The 20,917-nt window shown below is 36.3% G+C and overlaps 3 protein-coding genes across 4 annotated transcripts; 2 read left to right on the top strand and 1 right to left on the bottom strand.

The window, feature by feature from the left end:
- The first annotated feature begins 6,704 nt into the window (after positions 1-6,704).
- On the top strand, positions 6,705-9,384 carry LOC127417570 (homeobox protein Nkx-2.5-like). 2 transcript variants are annotated; one of them, XM_051657580.1, is made up of 2 exons: positions 6,705-7,119; positions 8,162-9,384. In XM_051657580.1, exons 1-2 carry the CDS (start codon positions 6,873-6,875, stop codon positions 8,761-8,763), a joined length of 849 nt encoding a protein of 282 aa, XP_051513540.1. In that variant the 5' UTR covers positions 6,705-6,872; the 3' UTR covers positions 8,764-9,384. The 2 variants fall into 2 exon arrangements, with proteins under 2 accessions (XP_051513540.1, XP_051513539.1); XM_051657579.1 differs by having other exon boundaries at positions 6,705-7,212.
- A 237-nt stretch (positions 9,385-9,621) lies between these two features.
- bnip1a (BCL2 interacting protein 1a) lies at positions 9,622-13,864 on the bottom strand. Its single transcript, XM_051657586.1, has 6 exons — positions 13,772-13,864; positions 13,262-13,354; positions 13,085-13,176; positions 12,850-12,954; positions 12,636-12,754; positions 9,622-12,024 (listed from the first exon to the last, which is right to left on the bottom strand). The coding sequence occupies exons 1-6, from the start codon at positions 13,853-13,855 to the stop codon at positions 11,828-11,830; spliced, it is 690 nt and encodes a 229-aa protein (XP_051513546.1). The 5' UTR covers positions 13,856-13,864; the 3' UTR covers positions 9,622-11,827.
- Positions 13,865-17,714: 3,850 nt separating this feature from the next.
- Positions 17,715-20,131, top strand: chrm1a (cholinergic receptor, muscarinic 1a). The gene is made up of 2 exons (XM_051658074.1): positions 17,715-18,446; positions 19,454-20,131. Exons 1-2 carry the CDS (start codon positions 17,715-17,717, stop codon positions 20,129-20,131), a joined length of 1,410 nt encoding a protein of 469 aa, XP_051514034.1.
- The last annotated feature ends 786 nt before the right edge of the window (positions 20,132-20,917 follow it).

Below are 20,917 nucleotides of genomic sequence, written 5' to 3'. Positions count from 1 at the left end.
CTGGCCTTCCACATCTCTTTCTGTCCTTGTTAGAGCCAGTTGTCCTTTGTCTTTGAAGACTGTAGTGTACACCTTTGTATGAAATCTTCAGTTTATTGGCAATTTCAAGCATTGTATAGCCTTCATTCCTCAAAACAATGACTGACTGATGAATTTCTAGAGAAAGCTGTTTCTTTTTGCCATTTTTTACCTAATATTGACCTTAAGACATGCCAGTCTATTGCATACTGTGGCAACTCAAACACAAAGACAATGTTAAGCTTCATTAAACGAACCAAATAGTTTTGGCAAGTGATTTTCTAGTACCAAATTAGCAATTTAGCATGATTACTCAAGGATAAGGTGTTGGAGTGATGGCTGCTGGAAATGGGGCCTGTCTAGATTTGATAAAAAATTATTTTTTCAAATAGTGATGGTGCTGTTTTTTACATCAGTAATGTCCTGACTATACTTTGTGATCAGTTGAATGCCACTTTGGTGAATTAAAGTTCCAATTTCCTTCCAAAACAGCAAAATCTGTACATTATTCCAAACTTTTGGCTGCCAGTGTATAATAGCCTACTTTTGACTTGAATCAAACCAGTTATTTATTTATTTATTTTCTTGCCAACCAGAGGCGGTTCTAGAGGACATGTGTCCCCCACTCACAGACCCCAGTCAGATGACATAACACTTGAATTATCGTTATGATAAATAATTATAAAACGAATTTTTAGTAGGTAGGCTACACTTGAAAATTAAACATATGTGAATGTTTCAAAAATAACAAGAATTTTTTTATCTTGATATTTAGAAGAAGATGATAAAGAGAAGGAAAAATATAGGCCTATACAGTACATAGATATTGTCTCTGATTGAATGCAGTGAACCAAATAAATCACAACTGCCTTAAATTGTGAATATTAAAAATCCCCAGATCCCCTGACATGAGCTGAATTCCATCAGGGAGGTGTTATACTTGGAAGTGATTGACAGGGATGAAAAGTGGCGGAAAGACCCAGGTCCTGTTTCCAGAATGTGTGTTGGTGTGTGCTCTCATCACTGGAGCAGGAACGAAGGCAGACTCATTTAGATAACACTCATCTCACCCCTTTGCCCCATCATTTCCTAAACAGGTCGGCCTACAGGAAGTTTTCAAGAACACTTATCCAATTCTTTATCTGTTCCAGATGCGCTGTTGAAAGGCAAAACTTCAGATGCAGTTGCTTTGCGATAGATCTGTGACTTTGCCTCTTCTTCTCTAGACCGTGTAGCCTGCCATAATATTTAATTTAGAAATGCATCAAACAAGACAAATTATACTAAACGGGTTCACGTAACAGAAAACATGGATGTGTGTATTAAAAGTTTTCAGCTCTATCCGTCACGAAGATTGTGTCACTAACTCAGAGCAGACATGGACTCCATTTACTCCGCAGCATTAACCGTTCGAGATAAAACAAATGATAATGTCTGTCTCCTCTGCAAAAGCACAACTAATGACTAATAGGCTTCAAGCTCTTTTCTCCATTCAGAGAAGGGCAGGCCTACCAGTCCTTTCCTTATTTACCCCCTTTTGTTGCCCATTAAGTAAAAAAGAAAAAAAGAAAGAAGGAAAGAAAGCTGGACGACACTTAACATTAGTGTTCACGAATGGACAGTGTAAATGGACCTTAAAGTGTTTAGCCTATTATAGTAACTATACACTGAAAAAAGTAAAATGATTTAACTAACAAATTAATCAGAATCAGAATGAGCTATAATGCCAAGTGTGCTCACGTACACAAGGAATGTTTTTTTTTTTTTTTTTTGTTTGGTGATAGGAGAAACAGTGAGACACAGAATATAAAACAAGAGTATAAATAGATATACAAAAAAAAATAGGACATATTACATAGAATGGCATATGTACATGTGCAAGTGGTAATGTATGTGCAAGGTAGGGGTATGTACAGTTATTGAATTAAATATGAGTGAATTTACATACGTACATTACATATTTATACATTATTGCACTATGGGGGAGTTCTGAAGGCAGTTTAATTGTTCATGTGTTAAATGGCCTGAGGGTAAAAACTGTTCTTGTGCCTGGTTGTCCAGGCACTCAGTGCAGGCCAGAGGGCAACAGTTCAAAAAGGGAGTGGGCAGGGTGTGTGGGGTCCAAAGTGATTCTACCTCCACATTTCCTCACTCTGGAGACATACAGGTCTCGGAGGGTGGGCAGGGGGGTACCAGTAATACTCTCAGTAGTCCTGACTGTCTGTTGTAGTTTCCTTCTGATTTGGTGGCTGAACCAAACCAGACAGTTATAGATGTACACAGGACAGACTCATTGACAGCTGAGTAGAACTGAGATGGCAGCTCCAGTGGCAGGTTCCTCAGCTGGCGGATCTGAATCTGAACAGGTCTGAATCAACCTTAGGTTACTACAATAGGTTACCAACAAAACATGCCTCGGGTCTAATTCAAGATAAGCTCAATCATCAGCATTTGTAACATAATGTTGATTAGGGCCCGTTTCGTCCCTGTTTATTTTAAAAAAGCAAAAATTCTACAGCAAGGCACTTACAATGGAAGTGAATCGGGACCGTCCATAAACATGAAAATACACACTGCTTCTAAAGTATAGTCACCAGACATAAACATTACGTGTTTACATGATTTTAGTGTGATAAAATCAGTGATTTACCAGCCTTATGCGGTTACCGGATTTAGCTGTGTTGCTAGATTCTGATTTCCTGCTACCTCATTGGCCCTTATCCTTAAAGCCCACCCCAAACCCTAACCTCATTGGTCCGTACCCCTAAGGCCCATCCCTACACCTACCCCTAAATACTAGGGAGTCAAAATTCGGCACTGCACCAACGTTGGAGTTATTTCGTCATTGCAATGAAGTTGTAAAATTGCATATAACATTACACACAGAAAATGTTAGTAAGTGATTTTATCACACTAAAACCATGTTAACACACACATATTGTTTACATCTTGTAGCTACAGGCCTATTTTGAAAATTAAGTGCCTCACTACCCAGATTTTTTAATTTTTTTATTTAGTCCTATTTTTTATTATTATGATTATTTTTTTTTTTTAGAAAAGGGGCAAGTCTAAATTAATTTTTGTGGTAATCAACATTATGCCACAAATGCTGTGGACTGAGCTTAACTAGCTAACCTGGAACATTCCTTTAATTTTTTTTTATATTTTTTTTTTTTACATTAATTGAATATATATATATATATATATATATTCAATTAATGTAAAAAAATAAATAAATATAAAAAAAAATTAAAGGAATGTTTCAGGTTAGCTAGTTAAGCTCAGTATATATATATATATATATATATATATATATATATATATATATATATATATATATATATATATATATATATATATATATATATGTTCCATGTTTAAATGCTACTAAAACAACGTAAATAAAAAGTTTTTTATGTACAAACATTTATTGCTTCGTTTTTTTTTTCCCCACATGATCTCTCGCTGAAAATTACTGCAAATCATACATGTTTCTAAGTTTTAATGCAGGGATTTTGTGTGTTTGCTGGGATTCTGATTGCCAGTTTACAGTATTAGTCTTGTATATTCAACTGAGCAGGGGTGTGCAATTATTTTGGTACAGTGGCCACATCAGCCGTTAAGTAGAACATGGAAGAGAGAAGATAAAAATGTCTGCATAGTTGTATCTTTTAAGCCAGAAGTATTGCATTCATGCACTCAGTGAATGATGCACAATTTTCTGAAGTGTATACAGACTGATGGGACCGTTCTGGGATTGCTTGAAGTTTTGCTGCTACATTTCTATCATGTGTTAGTAAAACTGAATAAAGGCTGAGTATCATTATTAATTGTTTATTTGACCATACTTCAATGCAGTGGTAATTTAGTATACAATTTAACGCTCTACATCATGAGTCTGGTTTAATAGTAAAAGAAAATATTCGGAAATAATAGATTCTAAAAGCTTATTTTAATGTTGGCCGTAAAGTGGACCAGTTTACTTGTTTTATTCTCAAAACATTATCAACCCGTTTACAGGCTCGTGGGTCATGATGTGGGTCTTGTCAATGTTTTTTTTTTTTTTTTGGCATCCCATTCAGCACACAACTGAATAAAAAACATGTTACAAATAACACAAAGAACAAACGTATTCCTCTCTTGCTTGGTTTTGCTCGGGTGTCCCCTCCGTGTGCGAATGATGCGAAGATCTATTGGGAAGGTTTGCTCTCAGACTTGGCACTAAACATCGCACGCAGCCTCACGAACGGACACGGAGTGGCTTTTTTTTTTAGCATAATATTGCACTATTGAGCGGGGGGTTCGAAGAGGAGAGAGAGAGAGAGAGAGAGAGAGAGAGAGAGAGAGAGAGAGAGAGAGAGAGAGAGAGAGAGAGAGCGCACTCGCATGCATGACTGTCAGACTGCATAAATTAAGTATGACATAAGGCGAAATATTTCCAATTTGTGTAAGTATAAATCTCTGATTGGGGTGTTGCATCTGTTAGCTGGCAACCCTGAGCATATTAAAAGCTTCTGGATGCGCAACAGGTCCCAAAGTCAGATAAATGAAAGATCAAATAAAAAATGTTCATGAAAAATCGACCCGCGGGCAGCAGTTTGCCCTGGTCTGCAACTGAGGGTGCTTAAGGTAAAACATCATATAATGCTTAGTTGTAGTGGTTTCAATATAGGAATGGGGGATTATAATTTACAAATCACTACTTTTTTTTTTATTAGCACTTTTCATACTATCCCAAGTCAAGTAGATTCAGACACTGGCGGCCAAAAGTTTGGAATAATGTACAGATTTTGCTCTTATGGAAAGAAATTGGTACTTTTATTCATCAACGTGGCTTTCAACTGATCACAATGTATAGTCTATTACTATTACAATTTGAAAAAAAAATGTTCAGAACTTCTTAAACTACTTCAAAGAGTTCTCATCAAAAAATCCTCCATGTGCAGCAATGACAGCTTTGCAGATCCTTGGAATTCTAGCTGTCAGTTTGTCCAGATACTCAGGTGACATTTCACCCCATGCTTCCTGTAGCACTTGCCATAGATGTGGCTGTCTTGTCGGGCACTTATCATGCACCTTACAGTCTAGCTGATCCCACAAAAGCTCAATGAGGTTAAGATCCATAACACTCTTTTCCAATTATCTGTTGTATTTCCAATTATCTGTTGTCTGTGTTTCTTTGCCCACTCTAACCATTTCTTTTTGTTTTTCTGTTTCAAATGTGTCTTTTTCTTTGCAACTCTTCCCACAAGGCCTGCACCCCTGAGTCTTCTCTTTACTGTTGTACATGAAACTGGTGTTGGGCGGGTAGAATTCAATGAAGCTGTCAGCTGAGGAGATGTGAGTCATCTATTTCTCAAACTAGAGACTCTGATGTACTTATCCTCTTGTTTAGTTGTACATCTGGCCTTCTACATCTCTTTCTGTTCTTGTTCGAGCCAGTTGTCCTTTGTCTCTGAAGACTATCGTGTACACCTTTGAATGAAATCTTCAATTTTTTTGGCAATTTCAAGCATTGTAAAGCCTTCATTCCTCAAAACAATGATTGACTGATGAGTTTCTAGAGAAAGCTGTTTCTTATTTGCCATTTTTGACCTAATATTGACCTTAAGACATGCCAGTCTATTGCATACTGTGATAACTCAAAAATAAACACAAAGACAATGTTAAGCATCATTTAACGAACCAAATAGTTTTCAACTGTGTTTGATATCCAATTTCTTTCCATAAGAGCTAAATCTGTACATTATTCCAAACTTTTGGCCACTAGTGTATATATGAGAGAGAAAACATTCTTATGCTAATCAACATTATGCCACAGATGCTGTCAATTTAATTTAATTTGTATAAAACCTGGAATACTCCTTTAAGGTAAAAGTTGCACACACTTTTTACACTGGATGTCACTAAAGTAAAAACATTAAGGCTAATTTAATATGCACGCGTTCAACCAATAATTATCGGAGTTATTTTAGCCACACTGCAACTTTTATAGAAGATGTCTATATTTTAGATGAATTGCCATGTGTTCCTCTTCTGGTGCGGCTGTTCGGCGTGGGTGTTTCTGGTTTGTTGTCATCTGTTATCACGTCTTGATAACAAACCCAGTGGCACCAGAATCTTTCAGTGGTTGACAGTTGGGTTTGTCGTTGCAGGTTTCAGGTTCCAGCAGTGGCACTGTCCAGTCCCTTGGAGAAAACTCTTCTTTGGCCTGTAGCTTCCCCTTGGATTAAGCAATTAAGAGGAAAGCAAACAAACTGAGTGCACAATTTTGCGCTCCGTTGTAGACAAAAGGGCCAATTACAGCCTCTTATAATGAAGAGTGGTGATTCAAATTAAACTGAAGAGCTGAGAGAGGGAGAAAGCCTCAGCCTGGATCGCTAATGCAAGCATGAAGACTCATGCAACATAAACACTAATAAGAAATATTTGATTGTTTGAATTATCAGTGTATTAGGACATTTAAAAATAACCTGACGCGTTTCTGAGAACAACAAAGTTATTTACATGTGTTCATAAAGTTGCTATAATTGGTGGATGTTTTTATACATCTACTTGTATGGAGGTCTTAAGAGTGATTTTAATATTTGTCACTGGAACTTGTCTGGCCAATGAAAAGCTCTGAAATGTTTAAGCGGAGCTAACCCCGCCTTTCTGCCTCCCGGCGGCATGCAGTCACTCCGACCTAGACCCCGAAAGTACGTATTGAGGGGTCTATTAGAAAGATGAAAGTGGTTATATACCTCCAAACACTACAGATTATCCCCATTCATTAAACGACTAGACACCCTGATGAATGCCAACTGGATTGTTAAAGGGTGAGAAACTAAAGAGGATTCTCATTAGTCCATGCAATGTTTTCCAGTCAGATGACTTCCACTCCTTTCTCAGTGAGGGACATATTGAACCTGGAGCAGAATCAAGAGGACATGGTCTCTCTGGACATGTCTCAGCGGCTGGACAGTGCCCTTATTCCGACCTCATCCTGCATGCTGTCCACTTTCAAACAAGAGCAGTTCATGGACATGCCATCAGGAGCCTCTCTATTCGGCGAAGACCTTCAGGATGACAAAGCCAACAAAAACAGCTCAATGAACTTCGGTACTGCTGCCTTTTATGGGAAACATTTCTTAGACATTGACTATGTTAAAGACACAAAGACGGATGACACGTTTGAGGAAAAGGAGAAAAAAGGTGATATAACGAGTCTTCCCAAAATAGCTACACTAAATATAATTAGATTTTTATTTTATTTTTCTCCCCCAGGTAACCCAAAATGTGCTTCCAGTGGTAATATCTACATCAGCTGGGTTTTATTCAAGTCAATAATGTTATTTAATCTAACTTAAATTAGTTTACACCAATAGAAGCCATTTTTATAGATAAAATAGAAAAGTAGAAATAGACCCTTGAGTTAGCAACCGCAGATTACACTTTTTTAAGTGTAGTTGGAAATGTACTAAACTAGACGTCAATACGTGTTACTTTTGTGTTACAAATAAGAATTCTTACAACTTTAATTCAGAGTACAAATTTGTTTTAAAAGAACGTTTAAACTTTTGCGTCTTTTCGATAGATTTTGCACTTCTCCGCAATTTCTTACTTAAGAGACTTAATATTTAGGCCTATATGTTATAAAATGTTACGCAAATTGTAAATGCGTCATTTTAGACATGAAAAAAAGAAGAAGAATAAAACAAAGAAAAATATGTAAAAAAAAAATTAAATAAAAATAAAATGTTTCTTGGCTTTGTTCTAAGGAATAAAACTATTAGCTAAAATACATTTTTAAAAAGGTTTATGAGTTCTCAGTTGATCCTGATTTGACAAGTAGCCTATTATATGTACTGTGTTAGACATAAAAATATCTATTTTTATATTAGCACAAAGTAGGTCCTACCCTATGCCATACACTGAAAAACTGTTCATGTGCTTCACATCTAAATTAACTGGTTTTATTCAAGTGAAAAATATTATTTAACCACTGAATCAACCTGAATATATTAGGTTAGCAACAAAACTTGAATTTTAAAGGCTATCAGGTAATCTTTAAGGTAACAGGGTACCACTTTTTACAGTGGAGCCAAGCTATTTCCGATTAGTCCCACTGAATTCTAACTATTTAACCTGTTTTTCTTTTTAGACATCAACTGTTCTCAAGAAGAGCCGAGTGGAGATCTAAAGCTGGATGATCCTGATCGCCCCAAACAGAGAAAGAGGAGGAAGCCTCGCGTTCTTTTCTCTCAAGCACAGGTGTACGAGCTCGAGCGACGCTTCAAACAGCAGAAATACCTTTCTGCACCAGAGAGAGATCATCTAGCCAGCGTTCTTAAACTCACCTCCACGCAGGTGAAAATCTGGTTCCAGAACAGACGATATAAGTGCAAGAGACAGCGTCAGGATCAAACCCTGGAGATGGTCGGCATCGCGCCTCCGAGACGCATCTCGGTGCCGGTTTTGGTTCGTGATGGGAAACCCTGTCTGGGAGACACGTCAACTTATAACACCTCATACAATGTGGGGATCAATCATTTCACCTATAACACTTACCCTGCCTTTAGTAATTTCCCAAGTCAGGGCAACACGAACTACTCATGCAACTACCCATCGAGCATGTCTGCCATCCAATCCTCACAGTCAAACAATAATTACATGAACTTTGGAGTTGGGGAGCTAAATAATGTCCAGGCATCATTTCAGTCCAGCAGTGGGGTATCCTCGTTACATGGCATTCGAGCTTGGTGAAAAAGACACTAAAAGACGAACTCTACTGCATGAATGGTTCAATTGCCAGTTTTTTAACTGATGACTGTAATCTGCTGAAAATCACAGATTCAAGGCTGGGTTTAGATTTGCCTGTGAAATGGTAGATCAGATATAAACTCGTTCATTTTCACGCTTCTTTAGTAACTTTCCGTATGCACTGTTTTCATTAAAAACTGCCTGAATAATTTGCTTGCACTTGAGTTAAATTATGAGAGATTAACAGCACGTGAAATATGCAACATGCAGTTTATTTATGATTTTTCACTAGATGTGTTTTCAGCCCTGTCTATAGCCTACAACTCGGGAAAAGTTAGCAAGCTTTTCTTTCTTTCTTTCTAGATCATTATTTTCTTTCAATTCAAGATCAATCTAATTTTTTTTAACACATTTCACAAGGGAATAGACTGAAACTAAAGGTAGCAAGGAAAAATATGTTAAACATTACTGTCATTAAAGCAATTATTTTCTTTGTGTAAATAACCAGATTGTTTGAGGATGATCGCACAAATAATACGGCAAAATATTTTGTTATTCAGTTGCCTGTGTAGGTTTGATATGTAAACTTTTTGAAAAAAATAATAAAATAAAGGCTTTGCAGAATTGTTTGCAATCATTATTTGTTTTGTATAACAGCATCAGTGAAATAATAGTTAATAAAAATATAAATAATAATAAAAATAATAAAAAGTGCATTCGTAAAAACTACTTTTATAATAATAATAATAATTATTATTATTATTATTCGCCTGTTATTAATATTATTCACTACAGCCAAATAAATCGAAGGCTTTAAATTCCCAAAATTAGAGACAAAATACTTTAAACAAACAAACAAAAAAATATTTTGAGAAAACAAAAACTTTAATTGGAGGATTTTAAACAACAACAACAATAACAACAACAAAACTTACAATACAAGTGTTTATTCTAGTCGTTGTTTACAAACTGTGTCTACGCATGCTTTACCAAAGGTTGAGTTTATTTGTTAAGCTTATCAAAGATTTATCCACTAAAAATCAATATGATGTATTAATACAACATCTAAAAATTTTCTGAAATAACAATATTTAATAGCCTATAAGTTCCGTGTTTTTTTATGTGGAGGAGTAATAGACTATTTTACATTACTTAGACAGGTAAATATTTGCGCTGCAAACGTCAAGAATTAAATATTTGAAGTAATAACATTTTAAAGTTGCAAATATTTCAGGTAAAGTGATCTGTCACCTTGTTGGTGTATCATGTGAATTGATTTGACGGGTTTTCAGAGTAAAACACTCTGACCTTTAAATTAACTTGTTTGGGGTGGGACTTTGTCATCATTGTGATGACTGATTATCCAATTACGTGCAGTTTATCGCCAGCTGGCCTCTATTAAAATGTTACTACACATCCACTTTTCGTGAACTTTTCGTGTTTTGTGTTTATAATACATCCTCATAAGCACTTTGTATGGTTTTTGTATTTTTATATAAGAATTTGTTTCACCCTTGATTGACAACACTAAAGTGCTGTGCTTAGTGTGTAGAATGGCACAACTTGCTTGACATAGAGAGGTAAGGGTGCATGGTTGTGCATGTAAAGACTTGTTTGGAGGAGGGAAGGAGATCTATATTTGCTGCCACTTAAAATGAGTAATAGTTTGTCCTTGGGCATCTCTCTGGCCTCTCCACACATATCTGTAAACACAATTCCCCCTCTCAATAACAAATATCTACCACTGAGCTAACATCTGCTTATAGATAAAACATATGTATTGCATTAACACAGTAGAGTAGTTAGTTACAGTGAAAATGACTATAATTTCACATCAAATGTGGCGACCCTGAGAGGTAGAGAGAAAGGTCACACAGTTGCAATAGTGGTCCACTCTTCAGAGGCGTTGAAAAGAACAAGTCAGATAACATGGATGCACATCTCTAAAAATAACAGACCTTGTCCTCCAGCCACAATGGAAGGAGAATGACAGAGAGATGGAGAGAGCGAGGGAGAGAAAGAGACCAGGGATGGAATAATCAGCCTATCCGGGTCTTATCGGAGGAAAGACAGGGTTGCATGCCTTTTTATCAGTAGTGCTCTGATTATGGCCATAGCTTTTCTGAGCTTTTCCCTCTGTGATACTCCAGTTCTGTCCTGCCCAGCAAAACAGCTGCTAGTTCATCGCAGCCCAGGATGTGAGTTTAACTAACCTAAATTGCCTGTCATACTGTAGGTGTCCAAGTGACAGCATCCAGTGTCTAGCCTGGGCTCAGCTAGAGGCAAGAAACTGAGAAACTGGCAGACTACTTTAGCGCTAACACCATGGGGTTAGATTTTCAGACCTTAATTCAACTTTTTTTTTTTTGCTAAATAAATGTTCCATGGTGTTACCTCTTATTGATTTTTTTTTATTTTTATTATTATTATTGAAAAATAAGACTTAAAATTAAGTCTTAATTTAATGTCTATTTCTTAACTTTTAAATGTAAAGACAATTTTTTACTTTCACTATTTATTTACAAAACCACATCTACTACAACAGCATTTTGATATAGAAGACCGATGTTTTATCACTGGAAACTATAACTGGATCCTGCCTATATTACACATTTAAAACGTAAAACTTAAAATGTTGGTAAAACAGAGACTATTTTCAGGCTTTAGAGGAGCAATAAACATCTATTTACACTTGGGAATGTTTAAAAATGTAGAGATTTTATTGGTAGTACACTACTACATTATTTGTTAAACACTTCTGCTGGAATAAAATAGACTTGCATTTTGATTATTCACAATTTAACTCACTTTAGTTATGTAATAATTTTATCATAAATATTATAAATGTTAAAAGATAAAAAATAAATGTAAGTAATGACACAGAATGACAGCACAAATAAGTTACGGCTTCTCTTCTGCAACAGTATCTCAAAACAGAAACTTGTCATATGCTTTTTCATTCTTTGTGGAAGAATTAACAATCTCACAAAAAGGAGAAATGTCTTCTATTTTGAACAATGTTGACATTTATCCATCATTTTTTTCAAAATTATAGTTTGGTCAATGCTCAAAAGAAAGGGAAGAGTCTTTTCTTTAGAATATACACGACTGTAGCCAAGAAGAGAGCAAGAGCAAGAAAAATAAGAAGCTTATCAGTAAGTTCCCGTCGATTATATTTAACGATGAGTTTTCTACCCAGCTGTATGGTGCCTGACATGGCTTTAAACTCTTCATGGGTTTCCAGCACTGTCCTTGAAGATGTCACTACAGGGAAACAAACAATAATACCTTGCTTTTACAACACTTATTTCCAGTCCTCGAATTTTATTGGTCAAGCAGCATTCCAAGAGTGCTGATATTTAGTATAAGAGCATTTGTATCACTGTTTGCGCCTTTCAAAATAGTTTTCATCAATTCATTGTTCATTATGTTTTCATTCACTGAACATTTCTGCAGATTACATCTTTACACCAGAAGGTGTCAGCAAATAAGTGTATTTCATTTTATGAGTGAGTCATTGAATCATTGACTTAAGTGATTAGTTAAACAACACCAGTTGTTCACGACCAAAACAATGGAAGTGAACAAGAACTATTCGTTCACTTAAAAGATTCGTTCAAAAGCACTGAATTGTTTACAAATTAAACTGATTTTAAAAACTAAAACATAAGATCCATGTGTTATTTCATAGTTTTGACTATTTTACTATTATTCTAAAATATAGAAAATAGTGATTTCAAAGAGTCGTTTTTCTAAACTTTGACTGGTATTACACAGTGTCATGCTTTAATGTAAATAACAAAAGTTAATCAACCAAGTGTACTGGTGCACAGCGTTCTCACTGCACCCTGTCTTTAGCTAAGATCTGAACTCACCAAGTGAGCTCATTGTCTCTTCACTCTGCTGAACCTGCTGTGACACCATCCGGCTGATGCTCATTAGACTCTCTGTTATGTCACTGGAGGTCTGAACCTGGCTCTCTTTCGTCATGTTTCTAATAAAATGGACAGGGAATTCAGTAATTTACCAGTAGCAATAGAAAAGCATCTTAATTTAGCATCAGTGAAGAAATGTTGCAAACAAACTCACCTGTGCCTTACAGACATGCTCTCTGAATTTAATAAATCTTCCTTCTCCAACTTATCAATGGAGAGTTTGCATGCAAGATTTGCCTTCCTCCATGCTGTCTGATCACTGCAAAACGAAAATTCTTTATTTGAGATGCAATGCACGCTTTTCCAAGGCATGTATATAGAAGATCAGCATGCATACCGAACAGAACAATTTAAGTGCATTACTTCAGGTTTGTCAATAGCGGCATTACCTAAGCATCTGTTTCTGATGCCCTTCAACTTTATTGAGAAGGGTCAACTTGTCTGACTCTTTGTCCTGTTCTTTTCCCATTTGTTCTAGATCCTGTTTGGAAAAAGCCATCTCAAGATGGTCATAGAAATGATTACAAGCCATAGAATTGATTTACTATTAACTCATAGTTTCTCACCTGGATCCGTTGTCTAAGATTGTTGAATTTCTCTTTAACTTTACAATTTAAATCTGTGAGTTTGCTTTGTGGTCCTGTGCAGTCATTCACATCCTGCAATGTTTTAAAACATGTACATGTATGGATCAATTTGCAAAAGTTGATACATAAGAAGAACACTAAATCTTGTTATACCAAAAAAAAAAAAAAAAAAAAAAAAATTTTTTTTAAAAAAATGTGGAAAAATATTATATTGTTTATTTTACATAACATATGGTCTACTTGCAAAGTTCACATTTGTAGTCACATACCACAACAATAATATGCTTGGATTACAACATTGACTAACACTAAAATCTTATTCATTTGCATTTTATGGCAACAGGCATCCATTGTAAATCATTCATTTTACCAGCTTAATTTACATTTTATCAAAAATATACACTTCTCCTAAAGCAGCAATATTGACAGCTGGTATAATGTTTTGCTTCACAAATATGAACGCAGTGGCATTTTTTGAATCATTCATACCTGAATGAGAGCTTTTATTTCTAAATCATACTTGATGATTTCTTGTTCACATATTCGTACGTGGACATCTACAGATGCTGCCATCTCTGCATAGTGTACCGATGACTTCCGGGTGCAATCTGAGTGCAAAATTCCAAAATAAAAGTCCAACAGCCAGAGTACAACAGAGGAGCTGATGTTGGACCGTTGCTTCATATATCCTCAACGACATACAATGCATGTTTATTTGCTAGCTTGTTTGCTTAGTTATTTATCTTCAGAGGACTGTATGGTTAAAAAGAAAAGTCTGGGGTCTATTTAACACAGAGAAAGTAGGTCCTACTGAGCTACTACAGAACAATAAATAAACCAGCTTTACGATCCTTTTTGAAAACCACAATGTAATCTTTGACAAACAATGCTGACGAAATCAATGTTTTTGTCGCTAAAAGAATAGGCAAGAAATAATGAACTAAATTGGCACTGCAAGCCAAAATTAACAGATTATAATAGACGATTTGCCTTGTTGTTTAGCGACCCCTGCTGTTTTTATTTAGATCAGTCAAGTAGTGATGTTTAAAGGGATAGTTCACCCAAAAATGAAAAATCTCTCATAATTTACTCACCCTCAGGCCATCCCAGATGTGTATGACTTTCTTTCCTCTGCAGAACGCAAACAAAGATTTTTAAGAAGAATATCTTAGCTCTGTTGGCCCATACAAGGCAAGTGAATGGTGACTAAAACTTTGAAGCCCCAAAAAGTGTCTAAAGTCAGCATAAAAGTAATTCATACAACTCCAGGGGTTAAATCCATGTCCTCATAAGCAATATAATAGGTGTGGGTGAGAAACAGATCAATATTTAAGTCCTTTTTTTTTTTCGTCATTCACTCACCCTCATGTTGTTCAAAACCTGTAGGCCAATGACTTTCTTTTGTGCAATATAAAACAGGATGTTAGCAGTATGATCGTTATCATTTATTTTGAATACATCCTTTTTACAATGAAAGTGAATGGTGACTGAGACTACGCTATAACACTGCCTAACATCTCCTTTTGTGTTCCATGGAAAAAAATGGAGCCATACAGATTTGGACCGACATGAGAGCAAGTAAATGATGACTGAATTAACATTTTTGGGTGAACTATCTCTCTAGTCTTTACACTTAATTTCTCAGGTGTTAATGGTTTGAAGTGAGGTGCATGCAGCCATATTTTATTTAAAAACTTTATTGCAGTTTCAAAATGCTTGCACATCTTTAAATATGAATGAGACCGTGTATGTCTGGGAAGGTAAAAAATCGGGCATTTTGTATTGAAAGTGAGGAGTGGCAGCAGTTGTCCAGCTTCAGAGTTAATCTTTGTACTGTTCAGAACATTGAATATTTCCTGCACTACAGGTGTGGTGGGCAGTTCAGAGACACTTGAAGAGTAGTACCAAGATGATTAAACATCTCTATACCACGGGTAAGTATTCATTTTTTTTAACAGTTTTATGAAGCAATGCATTACAATAACATTATTTTCAGCCTCTGAAATTTAGAAATGACTCGCTAAATAAAAAAAAATTATAAAACAATTTGAACTGATAGGCAAAAACTGTTTTTTAAATAAAGGGAGCTGCTAATGAAAGACAAGATTATCTGTGTACAAGAGATTTTGAGCACTTGAAATAACATGCATTTAACTTAGACAATTTTACCTTTATATGTTTTAATTGTTTTTATGTTTAATCTAATATTTGTGTACAATAAAGTTACTGGTTTTGGACTGCAGTTCACCATCTTTTAATGTGATTTCAAAAGAAAAGGGCCACCTTGACCCTTATATTCTTTGCTACCCTAAAGATATCTGCGAATATTCGGTCTAATATTGTTTTAAGTTGCTGATTGGATGGCAATGACCAACTACTTTGTTCTTGAGACAATCTTGACGCCATGTATTTCCTTTTTCTGTTGAAATAATTATTGGTGCACATTCATATTCATGTATTTACCCTTGGACTGCACTGAAGAGTGGACTGAAGGACTAAGACAAAAACACCACACATTGAAAATGAAATCACAGCAATTAATGTAGATCAATTGTTGCAATAAGTTACCTGTTCTGTGAATGGCTTTGGAAAGATTCAGCTAAATTATCTTCTAATGCATAACTATGCTTGAATTTCCTTTAAGTGATACTTGCATGACTGGTGGCTTCCTGCGCCACGTTTACAGATTTTTTTTCCCCTCAAGATTTGGGGAAATAATTGGCAACATTTTGGAAGTTGTCATTCATTTTAGCAGTAATAAATAATAATTGTGTTTTGGCAAACAGTGTAGGTACAGGATGCTTCACTTTGACCCAGTTTTAGCTCTTTAACACTACTTGTTTTGTTGATCTATACATACTTCTTTGCTGAGGGTGGAGTAAAGATTTTCTTTGGTGTATGATTTTTCATATTGAGGAACCTGTCTAAGGGGATTAGCAACAGCATTCGGAAGAAGGATCTGCATCCGTGGACCAGAAAGTGCTGTTTGTCACGTACTTCAAATATGACGGACAGTAGTAACTATATTATAGTGTAACCCCAGAATGTATATTCTTAATGCCAGTGTTTTTGAGACTCATTTACTTTATTGCCAACATTGCCCTTTCAATAGACTGACTCTTGCAAACAGATACTCAAGTAGAGATTAATTCTTGTTGCTTTTATCCAAAGCGACATACAGCATACTGCACAGTGTTTGCCATACATTGCTATATGTTGTGCCTTCAGTTGCTACAGCACAAGTAAATTAAATACACATAAAGGGTTGATTTCAGGATGAGTATATTGACTTTGCATTGCCGTTTAGCTTGTAGTTCAGGCCAGTCATTTATTAATCAAGCTAACATGATCAAATTCACCCCTTACGTTTGTAACTAAGGCCAGCACTGTTCAGAGATTTTTGCATTATTTTTGAACAGTTATTGTTGCAACTGTAATGAACAATCAAACTCTGTTGAAAATTTTGTAACAGATTATGCACAGTTTCAGCAAGGTCTAAATTGCCTGTTCAAAAATGTATTAATAACCTTATGGCAATTTTTTGGAGGTCTATAGCCTACTTCCAAATGTCCACAAAATGTACTTAGCATCACATGGGCAACCTATTTGGAACCTCTTTAAAGGTGCACTCTTAACTTTTGTGTTCGTGTCACCTTGGACTTACAATGACACCTAGTGGTGTGGATGCAGCATCATTAAAAATCAATAGTTTTCAGTTACAGATGCCATTGCAGAAATTCACTATTCACAATCAGCCATGATTAATTTAATCCAAGAGTAAAAGTGTCCAATAACAAGATGGTTACTGAGATTAAGCGAGTAGTATTCAACTGGCCATGTGATTCTAAAATGGCAGTCCCCATGAGGGCACCCCTGTCCCATGTAGAATAAAACAGCTTTATAAGGTTACTGATATGACTAAAGTCCTCATATCATGTGAGTGGTCATGATTTTATACATATGTTTCAAAATTACAATTAATTTCTTTAGGAGTAAAATTTTTTTAATGAGGAAAATAATTACTGAGTGCACCTTTAATGCACAATGAGTAATACAATACCATGCATACATAAAGACCCCTTAAAAAGGTCATAATACATCATTTAACAAATGTAATTATAAAGTAATCCAACATTGATGAGGGCTTTAAATATGTAGAACATTAATGACAAGTAATAGGTTTACTTATTTTTCACTTTGTCTCTTCGTTTAAGTACACTTTGAGAGTTTTTACCATACTATGTGGTATACCTGCACACAATCTTGAGTTATAACTATACAAAGTAACTCAAAGGCACGTATTAACCAAAATGTCTTATTTGTCTACAGAGATGAAGCAAACATCAGGAATCCTAAAAAATGCCATTGCAAATCATATGTCCGGCTTTTAAAGACAAAGATAATCTCATTTTTCTGCAGTCTTCAGTTCATGATGAACATCACCGCATTCACTCTGAACCTCTCTGTCTCAACTAATGGGACAGATGCACCTGGTCCTGTCACCTGGAAAGTGGCCTTGATTACTCTTGTAACAGTCCCACTCTCCCTCATCACCATCATAAGCAACATCCTGGTCATCATCTCTTTCCAGGTCAACCCACTCCTCAGGACAGTAAGTAACTACTTCCTCTTGAGCTTGGCCGTGGCTGATGTCATTCTGGGAGCCATCTCAATGAACCTCTACACTACTTACATCCTGATTGGCAGATGGACTTTAGGTAACCTAGCCTGTGACATTTGGTTGGCTGTGGACTATGTGGCCAGCAATGCCTCTGTTATGAACCTGCTGGCCATTAGCATTGACCGCTACCTCTCTGTCATGCGACCTCTGACCTATAGGGCCACTAGAACCCCCAGAAGAGCAGCAGTGCTGATTGGCCTAGCATGGGGCATCTCGTTTGTGCTTTGGGCGCCGGCAATTTTGTTCTGGCAATACATAGTAGGTGAAAGAACTGTTCCAGAAGGTCAGTGCTCAATACAGTTCTTATCTGAGCCTGTGATCACATTCGGAACAGCCATCGCTGCATTTTACCTGCCAGTGAGTGTGATGGTTGTGTTGTACTGCCGGGTCTACGGTGAGACCAAGAGACGCTCTCAGCAGCTTGCTGGAATGATAGCATCACAGGGAGCATCACAGGGCAGAGACACTGGAAACACGCATCAGGTGGGGTTTTAATGAACACTTTTAAGTCGTATGCCATTTGTGCCAAAAAACAAACACAAAACTTTTATTTTCAAGCCTCAGGCCCAAAGTACTAATATCCATATTTTTGTCTATAGCCCATTCCTAAACTTTAACACCTAATGCTAAATACTGTATGTGGTTATAGCCTTAACATATCAATAGCTATTTATCGTTACTAACCCTGAAGCACTACATTATTTCAAACCCATCACTGTAAGTTTGGAATATATCATTTGAATAGAAACTTACCCCAGTTTAAATCATATATGGTCAAACATGTATTATGATGTCACTGCCTTAAAGCATGACATTTAAAAAAAAAAAAATAATAATAATTCAAATATCTTTATTCCATAAAACCACATAAAAATGTAATGGTGATCAAAGGGGACATGCAAATTCGTTGATAATCTGATGAAAGTTATTTTGCATTGTACACTAAAAAAAGAGTTAAAGGGTTAGTTCACCCAAAAATGAAAATTCTCTCATCATTTACTCACCTTCATGCCACCCCAGATGTGTATGACTTTCCTCTGCTGAACTCAAACAAAGATTTTTAGAAGAATATCTCAGCTCTGTTGGTCCATTTGTATTCTTTGTGCATGTTGCCACCTACTGGGCAGGGAGGAGAATTTGTAACCAAAATTTAAGTTTTGGTCACCATTCACTTGCATTGTATGGACCTCCAGAGCTGAGACATACTTCTAAAAATCTTAATTTATGTTCTGCAGAAGAAAGAAAATCATACGTACATCTGGGATGGCAAGAGTGTGAGTAAATGATGAACGAATTTTCATTTTTGGGTATCCTGTTAATTATATCAGTTAGTCATTGGGGCACACAAATGGCATTGTTTCGTGAGCATGACCCTAAAATCCTTTCAAATGATGTGAACTGCTAATAGTAACAAAACAAAAATACAAATACATATTTATGTTGATCAAATAAGCAATATTTAGGTTTCTAATATGATTTCTGTCTCCCAGAGTTCTTGTCGTAGCAATTCCAGCAGTGTTGAAGATGTCCAACCACAGACAGAGCAGAACTCGCAGAGGCAGAAGAGACTGAGGACAATCTGTCCCACCATCACCCACCAAAAAGCAGCATGGTGGAAGAAACGAAGGGAGAGGGACAAGACAGCCAACTCACAAACTATTTACAGCACTCCAGAGATGGAGACAGACCACATTTCTCAAAGAACAAATGTGGGTGACAACAAGTACATTCCACTTGTTCGAATGGACCTTCATGTTCACCCTGATGCCACCATGAGGAACTCTCAATTAGGCAGCCAACATTCACTTAACCCATCGATCAGTCCTTTAACCACACAACCCCCTCCACGGAAAGCCCGAACCGTGTGTCTGATCAGGGAGAAGAAAGCGGCCAGGACCCTCAGTGCCATTCTCCTGGCTTTCATTTTAACATGGACACCCTATAACATCATGGTCCTGGTGTCCACTTTCTGTGAGCACTGTGTTCCTGAGGGGCTGTGGCAGCTGGGATATTGGCTCTGTTATGTGAACAGCACAGTCAACCCTGTATGCTATGCACTCTGCAACAAGCACTTCAGGGTTACATTCAGGGCACTGCTGCTCTGTAGGTGGAAAGGGCAAAAGAAGGGGATCAGATGGACCCCAACAGGAAGTGGCTTAGTACAGTAAGTGGCTGAACTAGGGAATGTTTATTAAAACAGTTGGATTCTCTTATCATGAATTATGCTGTCCAATCATGAGTTCAGGTCGAATTACTCATATTTTTTTAAGATGCCAGAGAACATGTGGGGTCTTCGAAATCCAAAAGATCTGAGTCATGCATCCAATGTGGCTCCTCATAAAATCAGGTACCGGCAGTGCATGTAGCAATTTTGAAGTTTGAATTGCCCAGCATATCCTTACTTTGCACGTCAATCAAAGTATTTGAACTTTATTAGTGTAGTTGACATAATTCCAAGCATGAAAGCAATTTCAAGTGATAGCAGAGTGACATGCTTACTTAATCTAAACATTTTTCTAATTCTTGTATAATTCCACATGCTATTTTATGACCTTGTATTAATTGAGAGTCTACATAGAATAATTGTATGTTCAAAAATCATTTGTCACACCTCAGGACTAATTTAAGTGGACTGCAAAAAAGTTAAAAGTGCATTAATAATAGTGAAAAGTTCATATCACCTAAAATATACATTTTAAAGGAATATTCGAGGTTCAATAAAAGTTAAGCATTTGTGGAATAATGTTGATTACCACAAAAATTTATTTAGACTCCATCCTTTTCTTAAAAAAAAAAAATTGAAAATGATTGCTCAATTGGAAAAATTTTAATCTCAGATCACGCCCTGGCGAGTTTAGAGGTGTTGCCACATATGGAGAAAAGGAAATCATATAGTTGGTGCTTTAATGTATCCCTTTTACAAAATCCTGAATTCCAACAAATGTTAAAGGCTG

Source organism: Myxocyprinus asiaticus, chromosome 27 (genome assembly GCF_019703515.2).
Source record: "Myxocyprinus asiaticus isolate MX2 ecotype Aquarium Trade chromosome 27, UBuf_Myxa_2, whole genome shotgun sequence".
Lineage (NCBI taxonomy): Eukaryota > Metazoa > Chordata > Actinopteri > Cypriniformes > Catostomidae > Myxocyprinus > Myxocyprinus asiaticus.
This window is presented reverse-complemented; position numbering and strand designations above follow the sequence as displayed.